Source organism: Cebus imitator, unplaced genomic scaffold (assembly GCF_001604975.1).
Source record: "Cebus imitator isolate Cc_AM_T3 unplaced genomic scaffold, Cebus_imitator-1.0 Scaffold655, whole genome shotgun sequence".
Lineage (NCBI taxonomy): Eukaryota > Metazoa > Chordata > Mammalia > Primates > Cebidae > Cebus > Cebus imitator.
The window spans coordinates 608,898-617,314 of record NW_016107970.1 but is presented as its reverse complement, the minus strand read 5'-3'; the positions used below and the strand labels follow the sequence as shown (position 1 = coordinate 617,314).

Genomic DNA, 8,417 nt, shown 5'->3' with positions numbered 1-8,417 from the left:
ACACACACACACACACACACAGCACCCCCATTGGACACACACATGGACACACACACAGCACACACAACACAGCACACACACAGCACCCCAGCCAGCCAGCCAGAAACACACACACACACACACACATACACACACACACAGAGCACCCCCACCAGCCAGACACACACAGACACACACACACACACAGAGCACCCCAGCTGGCCACACACACAGACACACACACACCCCACCCACAAAGGGCCTAGGAAACTAAGTGCCCTTCAGCCATGCACCCGACCATAGCCCCCAGGTTAAGGTGCATGTGGTGAGCCTGCGAGCTCGCACACCCTCACACCCTCACTCACACACATGCTTACCCACTTATTCATTCTCACACATATGCTCATGCTCGTTCACACACAATCCCGGCCACCTGCCCTAAAGTCCCCACACAGCCCGTCTCTGCCTTTTGTCCCCACATAGAGCTCTAAACCACAGCACCCCTACTAGGCCTGCTTCCTCCCGTTCCGGTGGTCCTGGTCCCCGAGCCCTTGGGCCAGCCTGAACAGGGGAGGGCTTCCCTCCCAGACCCTAACACTCCCCCTCTGTGCTGTACCCCAGAACTCAAAGGGCATCTGTATGCTCCTGGGTCTGTGCAAATCCTGGCAGCCAGAGTCAGAGCAGGAGCCAGGGATGTCAGACCCTCTGCCCAACCCTCTACTTGACAAGCTGGTCCTCTCCGTGCTGCCTGGGGCCCTGCAGCCGAGGCCTGGGCCTCACACACAGGTGAGGGAGGCCCCACAGCCAGTTGAGTGGGGATCCAGACGGCTAGGGCCACCTCTGAAGCCCATGGCACTGGGCCCTGGGAGAGGCAGGGCTGGGAAGGGGATGGGAAGCTCCAGGCAGGGCCTAAGGGAGGAGGGAGAGAAAGGAAGGAAAAGGGAGGGGAGGAGAGCCTAGAGGACTCTTCTCCCAGCACCCAGCCTGGCCTCCACCCAATTCTCTCCCCAGGATCTCTCTGAGCAGCAATTCCCCATCCCTCTCCCCTACTGCTGGCTCTGCAAGATTCTGATCAAGCGGATCCAGGCCATGATTCCCAAGGTGAGGCATCCAGGGCAGCGCGGAGCCCAGGAGGGTTCCCTGCAGCGCCCCTCCCAACTCACACCCCTTCAGGGCCCAGCTGGCTGCCAGAAGTTAAGAGGGGAGAGAGCCGCTTGTGTATTGCCCCCAGGGGACGTTGGGGTTCAGACTCATGCCTGGTAGGTGTCAGGTCTACAGTTCATGGGACAAACATTAAGCCCCCACTGCATGGAGGTGCAATGCCAGGTGCCAAAGTGCAAAAAAGGACAAGACGCAGCCTTGTCTTCCAGCAGCTCACCATCTGATGGAGAGGCATCCCCAGAGGTCTCTGTAGAAAAGTTGCTTTGATTTTTCAAGAAGAATTTCCACAGATAGATTCCTCATCCCTGCCTCAGTCCAACTTGGAGTCTTCCAGACCCACAGTGGCTGTTGCCCAGTGGCCCCACCAGCCGGGCTACCTTGACCCACAATGGGGCCCAAATGAGGAAAGGCCCTGCCCCCTCAGCCTTCCCCAGATACATAGGGTGGCATGAGCCATGGGCGGCTCACAGCAGCAGGTGAGGTTCCTGATTTCCCAGAGTTTATGCTGTGGTGGGGGAGTTTTCAGAACGCAGAGGATTCAAGCAGGATGAGGGATGGTCAGTGTGGGGATGATGCTGGCATGCCAGGAAGAGTCTCTGAGGGGTGACAATCAAGCCGAGACCTAGAGGACGACAAAGCCCTGATAGGCAAAGGGCTTCCCGAAGGAGCAAGCTGGGCAAGCCTGAGGAGCAGAGACCGGTGCAGCGGCCCAGGAGGCAGGCACAGCCAGGCCAGGGAGACCTTTCCAAGCCACGTTAAGAAACATCAAGGCCGGGCGCGTAGCTCACATCTGTAATCCCAGCACTTTAGAAGGCTGAGGCAGGTGGCTCACTTGAGCCCAGGAGCTCGAGACCAGCCTGGGCAACATGGTGAAACCCTGTCTTTACTAAAAATACAAAAATTAGCCAGGCGAGGTGGCTCATGCCTGTAATCCCAACACTTTGGGAGGCGGAGGTGGGCGGATCACCTGAGGTCAGGAGTTCAAGACCAGCCTGACCAACATGGAGAAACCCCATCTCTACTAAAAATACAAAATTAGCTGGGCGTGATGACGCATGCTTGTAATCCCAGCTACTCTGGAGGCCAAAGCAGGAGAATCGCTTGAACCCAGGAGGTGGAAGTTGCGGTGAGCCGAGATCGCGTCATTGCACTCTAGCCTGGGCAACAAGAGCGAAATTCCGTCTAAAAAAAAATTAGTAAAAAATAGAAAAATTAGCTAGGTGTCGTAGCACATGCCTGTAGTCCCAGCTACTCGGGAGGCTGAGGCAGGAGAATCACTTGAACCTGGGAGGCGGAGGTTGCAGTGAGCCAAGATCGAACCACTGCCCTCCAGCCTGGGTGATAGAGCAAGACAAAGGAAGGAAAGAAGGAAAGGAGGGAGGGAGGGAGGAAAGGAAGACCACTGCAGAGATCACAGTACCAGGCGATGTGACAGGAACAGAGCTGAAGGCTGGCCTAGGGACGAGTTTGGGAGGTGGGCTTACTACGCTTGGGCATGGATGGGCCTGGAGCATGAGGACCAGGGGGAAATCCACAGTGACTTTTACAGACCGGCCAGAGCAGTCAGCCTTCTGTAATGCCAGCAGCTGAGATGGAGAGACTCAACAAGAAACAGGTTTGAGCAGAAAAACAGAGAGCTCCCTCCTGGCCATGCTGAGTTTGAGATGCCTGTGGGAAGCGCAGGAGAGGAGAGTGAGGTAGGCAGCTGAATCCCAAGCCTTGGGGGAAGGTCAGGTCCAGCGGATCAGTTTGAGAGTCATTAGCTGTGGGCCAGAGCCTTTGGAGCCAGGCATAGGTCAGAAGCTGGCTCCTACATTCAGTGACTCTGGGTGAGTCCCCTGCATCCCCTGGACTCTCAATCCCCAGTGTCATTTGTTTACAGCCTTGCCCTCCCTTCTAGAAGAGAATGAGGGAACGTGTAGGAAGTGCCTAGCTGAGTGCTGGGTAGAAAGTGGAGGCTGCCAAGTGAAGGCCCCATGCTGGCCTCTCTCCGCACCCCCCCCCCCAGAATGTGCTTGCTGTGGCAGTGGCCCAGGTGTGCCGCGTGGTACCCCTGGTGGCGGGCGGCATCTGCCAGTGCCTGGCAGAGCGCTACACCGTCATCCTGCTTGACATGCTTCTGGGCCGCATGCTGCCCCAGCTGGTGTGCAGCCTTGTCCTCCGGTGCTCCCTGAATGACAGCACTGCCCCAGGTGAGCCCACTGCCCGCTCCTTAGCCCAATGCCCGCTCTCCTCCTCCCCGTCCCTGCCCCTGCATGACCCTCTCCCTGTCTGGTCCCACTGCAATGCACCAAGGAGGACAGAAACCGAACACCTCTGCAGGGTGGTCTTGCCTGCTTCCCCCTAACCCTTGCCTCTCTAGGGTCACCGACAGGAGAATGGCTGCTGCAAGACTTCGAGTGCCAGCTCTGCATGGCTGTGACCACCCAGGCTGGGAACAGCAGCGAGCGGGCCATGCCACAGGCAATGCTCCAGACCTGCCTTGACTCCTGGCTGGACAGGGAAAAGGTACGGGGCAGGCACACGGGGACTTGTGGTCAGGGCCTGTTCAAGGTGGAAGGCTGAGCCCAAGAAGGACTTCGCAGCCAGAGACACATAGGATGGGCCGGACTGGAGCACAGACAGGCAGACAGGATGTGGGGCACACAACGGTGGGACTGTAACTTAGGGCAGAGCCTGCTAAGGATCAGGAGTCGCCTCTGGACAAAGGGCTATGGGCTCCAGAGGACCAGGAGGCCCCCTTCACGGGCTGAGTAAGCGACAGGCGAGCCTTCAGAGGCCCAGCTATCTACCAGGACATGAGTAATGCCAGGGCCAGCTGGAGCCAGGAAAGGGACTGGCCTTCTCTCCGGAGTCCTGATCTCATTACTGCCCCTGCCCTCCTCAAGATGTGACTCACTCAGGACAAACCCATCTGCAAAAGGAGAGGGCTGGGCTTGAAGGTCCTAGGGCCCCCGACAATACCCAATGACAGGAAATTCCCTTCTTTTTTTTTTTTTCTGAGAAGGCGTTTCGCTCTTGTCCCCCAGGCTGGAGTGCAATGGCATGATCTTGGTTCACTGCAGCCTCTGCCTCCTGGGTTCTCTTGCCTCAGCCTCTCGGCAATTCTTTTGCCTCAGCCTCTTGAATAGCTGGGATTACAGGCATGCGCCACCCCGCCTGGCTAATTTTTGTATTTTTAGTAGAGAGAAGGTTTCACCATGTTGGTCAGACTGGTCTCGAACTCCTAACCTCAGGTAATCCACCCGCCTCAGCCTCCCAAAGTGCTGGGATTAGAGGTGTGAGCCACCACACCTGGCCAGGAAATTCCCTTCTTAAATGGAGATGCTGTCCTGAGGCAAGCCAGCTGATGCTCTTCCCAAGGAGGTGGCTGTCCACACAGTACTCCCTGCTCAGCAAATCCCAAGCCTCCCCACTGCCCATCACATCTGGTCTCAAGGATCAGATAAATATTAAGGTTCCTCCTAGAACGAAAATGGAGGTGGAGGGGAGGGAAGTGGCTGGGATTCCATCTCTCTGCCTGAGTTCTGTTTTTGTTTTTGTTTTTGAGGCAGAGTCTTGTTCTGTCACCCAGGCTGGAGTGCAGTGGCACAATCTCGGCTCACTGCAACCTCTGCCTCCCAGGTTCAAGTGATTCTCCTGCCTCAGCCTCCAGAGTAGGCAAGATTACAGGCATGCACCATCACGCCCTGCTAATTTTTGTATTTTTAATAGAGAAGGGGTTTCACCATGTTGGTCAGGCTGGTCTCGAACTTTTGACCTCGTGATCTGCCAACCTCAGCCTCCCAAAGTGCTGGGATTACAGGCGTGGGCCACCCGGCCTAGCCTCTGCCTGAGTTTGAAGACCCTCTGTCTCCAGTGTCGCTTGCTTTTCTGATGGAAGCCCTCCATTTCAGCTGGCTCCGGTTTGTTAAGGATTTTAACTGCAGCCAGAGCTGTTCAGTGAGGGCTGGTGGAAGAGTCAGGAGGGAGCCCTAGAGTGACCCAGAGATGTGGAGAGGCCAGGACCACACAACAGGGATGTCCTGCAAAGGGCCCGGGTCCCCTCCACTGCTGTGTCTCTCCTTCTTCAGTGCAACCAATTTGTGGAGCAGCACACACCCCAGCTGCTGACCCTAGCGTCCAGAGGCTGGGATGCCCACACCACCTGCCAGGTACACCCACCCTCCCGGCTGGTCCTAGGACTTCCCTTGGCTCCCAGAGACCCCGACCGCTGGATCTGTGATCCTCAGAGGCCCCACTCCCCTGGGTCCAAGGTGGCCCCACGTCCACAGGCCAGGGTATGGGAGGCACCCTTCACTTTCCATGTAGAAAAGTCACTACAGCATAGAAAGGGGGATGGAAAGGGAGGGACAGCCCGAGGAGTGTGGCTGGATGTCCATTATGGGATGGGCTGTGCTCCCCGGCCAGTGTGTGCTGGTGGGGTGGGATACAAAGTGGGTATTCTGGAGTGAACATCTCACCTCCTCAGGCTCTAAGTCGCAATGTCTGTGGCTCAGGGAGTGGCCCCAGGGGTCTGCGGAGTCACACAGGGAGCGCCCGCTAGGTGGCAGGTGGAGTGAGTGCTGTTCTTTCCCAGAGGAGCTGGACGTGGGGAGCTGAGGGGGCCAAGGTCTCAGCCCTGACACTGTCCCTATGACAGGCCCTCGGGGTGTGTGGGACCATGTCCAGTCCTCTCCAGTGTATCCACAGCCCTGACCTCTGATGAGAACTCAGCCGGCCAGGTGAGTCCAGGCTCCCAGCTGCGGGGAGGGAAGGGGGCAGATCCTGACCATCAGGGTATGGGGGGCCCGTCTGCTCGCCAAGCAGGAAGAGGTGGCCACTCCTGCCGGCTGCTCCGTCCTCCCTCTCACCACACAGCTGGAGGCTCCTGAGGACTTCTGGCCCAACATCAGGAAAATGCCCTTTCCAGGACCCTGAGCACTCCCCTCTGCTAGAACCCCAGTCACCGAGCGCCCAGCCCCAGCTTCCCGGCCCCTGTCCCAGGCCTACCCCTCAGAGCTTGCCCCCAGGACTCACTGACCCCCATGGTTCAATATATTCCAGCCAAGACCAATCTTTCCTGGGGCTCAGAGGAAATCATACTTTGCTACACAAAGCTGTCTCCCCTCAGATGCCAGGAAGGCCGAGATCACCTAACTCCACCCTCCTGAGACACATTCTCTCCCTACTGCCGGGTTCTAAGTCAGAGGAGAATCTTAGGATGGAGGGATGGAGGGGGCCCAGATGCAGCCTCTGTGAGCAGGTGCCTGGGAGCTGGGAAATGACCCTGAGAGGGCAGGACACAGCAACCAGGGCTCAAGGTGACCTTGAGAGCAAGCTTGGTCCACTTTACAATTCTGCTTAAAGCCAGCTCCTAACATGGTGGTCATTTATTCATTTGTTCCCTCACTTTGAAAAACATAAGGCCAGAGCCAGGCGCGGTAGCTCACACCTATAATCCCAGCACTTTGGGAAGTCAAGGCAGGCAGATCAGCTAAGGTCGGGAGTTCGAGACCAGCCTGATCAACATGGAGGAACCCCATCTCTACTAAAAATGCAAAATTAGCGGGGAATGGTGGCACATGCCTGTAATCTCAGCTGCTTGGGAGGCTGAGGCAGGAGAATCGCTTGAATCCAGGAGGCAGAGGTTGCAGTGAGCCGAGATCTCGCCACTGTACTCCAGCCTGGGCAACAAGAGCAAAACTTCATCTTTTTTTGAAGCCCAGCCCTCCGTAGTGGCTCACACCTGTAATCCCAGCACTTTGGGAGGCCAAGGTGGGTGAATCATAGGTCGGAGTTTGAGACCAGCCTGACCAACCTGGAGAAACACTGTCTCTATTAAAAATACAAAATTAGCGGGGCATGGTGGCACATGCTTATAATCCCAGCTACTCGGGAGGCTGAGGCAAAAAAAAAAATTAGTATCTGTGGCCAGGCCACATCCTAGGGGCCAGGGCTATGGCTGCGGATGAAAGGCTGGGAGCTCTGCCCTCCTGGAGCTCACAGCCAAGTCCACTTCTTCCATCTGAGGCGGGAGAGCCAGCCCTGCTCCTGAAACCCTGAATCACGAGCCCCTGTGGGAGGCAGTGGGGAGGGGAGGTCCTCTCCAACTCAGACCTGTTTAATGTGTCCTTGCCCCACTGATGACAGCTGGGGGCCCGGGGGTAGGGAGTCACCCAGAACCAGGGCAGTCAGTCACCTTTCCCCAGCTCCCAGGGGTCCCAGCCTTCCTTGCTGAAACAGCAAGACCAGTGGGTTGGTAAGGGAGGCCTGGGCTTCAAACCCAACTCTGCTATCACCTGGCAGTAGCTCCCCAGGCAGGACACACACAGCCCCTCTCACGCCCTCATCCTCTTTAGCTGCAAAGGAGGAGCCTAGTGACAGGGGCTCTGGGACCATGGTGACCAGGCTCTTCCCCCTGCTTCCTGGCCAGCTGCCATGCTGAAAAGAAGCCTCAGCTCCCATATCATCCTCCCTGTTGCTCTTCCTCCGGAGTCACTACCACTGGTGGACCACGGGCCCCAGCTGTGTGTCGGCCTTGTCTGTTTCAGCTCAACCACAGCCAGACACCAGAGCCACTTCTGTCCTCTCTGGTGTGAGGCACAGTGAGGGCAGCATCTGGAGAGCTCTGCAGCCTCCATGCCTACCACGGCCTCCCAGGGCTGGGCTCAGGAGAAACCAGCCACCGCTCCACAGGAAACACTGCCCCCACCACCCGCCTCACACCCACCCCCATGCACTCAAAGACTGGCTTGTACAGTTATTTGCAATTCTAAATTCAGAATAAAAAATGGGAACATACAGAACTCTAAAAGATAGACATCAGAAATCCTTCAGTTAAGTTTTTCAAAAAATCAGGAACTCCCCAGTGTGGTCCAGGGTGGACATGGCACGCTCTAGCATGATGGATGGCGACCGGGCAAGCTTTTTCCCTCGAGATGCTCTGCTGCTTGAGAGCTGTCCCTTTGTTAAGATATAAAAAGGGGGTTTCTTTTTGTCTTTCTGTAAGGTGGACTTCCAGCTTTTGATTGAAAGTCCAAGGGCAATACTGTTTCTGCTATGATTTATCTGCTCTAAGCGCCGCTGGGCGTGTGCATGCTAAGAACCCATTCCTGTGTAATACAAACCTGCACCAATGCTAATAAAGTCCTATTCTCTTGTACGAAAAAGAAAAAGACACCGTCCTTTAAAGTGCTGCAGAGCCGGGCGCGGTGGCTCAAGCCTGTAATCCCAGCACTTTGGGAGGCCGAGTCGGGTGGATCACGAGGTCAAGAGATCGAGACCATCCTGGTCAA

The 8,417-nt window shown here is 56.6% G+C and overlaps 1 protein-coding gene across 1 annotated transcript in view; it reads left to right on the top strand.

Annotated features, from left to right (window-relative positions):
• Positions 1-8,291, top strand: part of SFTPB (surfactant protein B) — a 10,939-nt gene extending 2,648 nt beyond the window's left edge. The window contains exons 3-9 of the mRNA XM_037734688.1: positions 490-765; positions 991-1,080; positions 3,149-3,332; positions 3,503-3,648; positions 5,214-5,294; positions 5,783-5,864; positions 7,482-8,291. Coding sequence (XP_037590616.1) covers positions 490-765; positions 991-1,080; positions 3,149-3,332; positions 3,503-3,648; positions 5,214-5,294; positions 5,783-5,845 — 840 coding nt within the window. The 3' untranslated portion in view covers positions 5,846-5,864; positions 7,482-8,291. The remainder of the gene's footprint in view (positions 1-489; positions 766-990; positions 1,081-3,148; positions 3,333-3,502; positions 3,649-5,213; positions 5,295-5,782; positions 5,865-7,481) is intronic.
• The last annotated feature ends 126 nt before the right edge of the window (positions 8,292-8,417 follow it).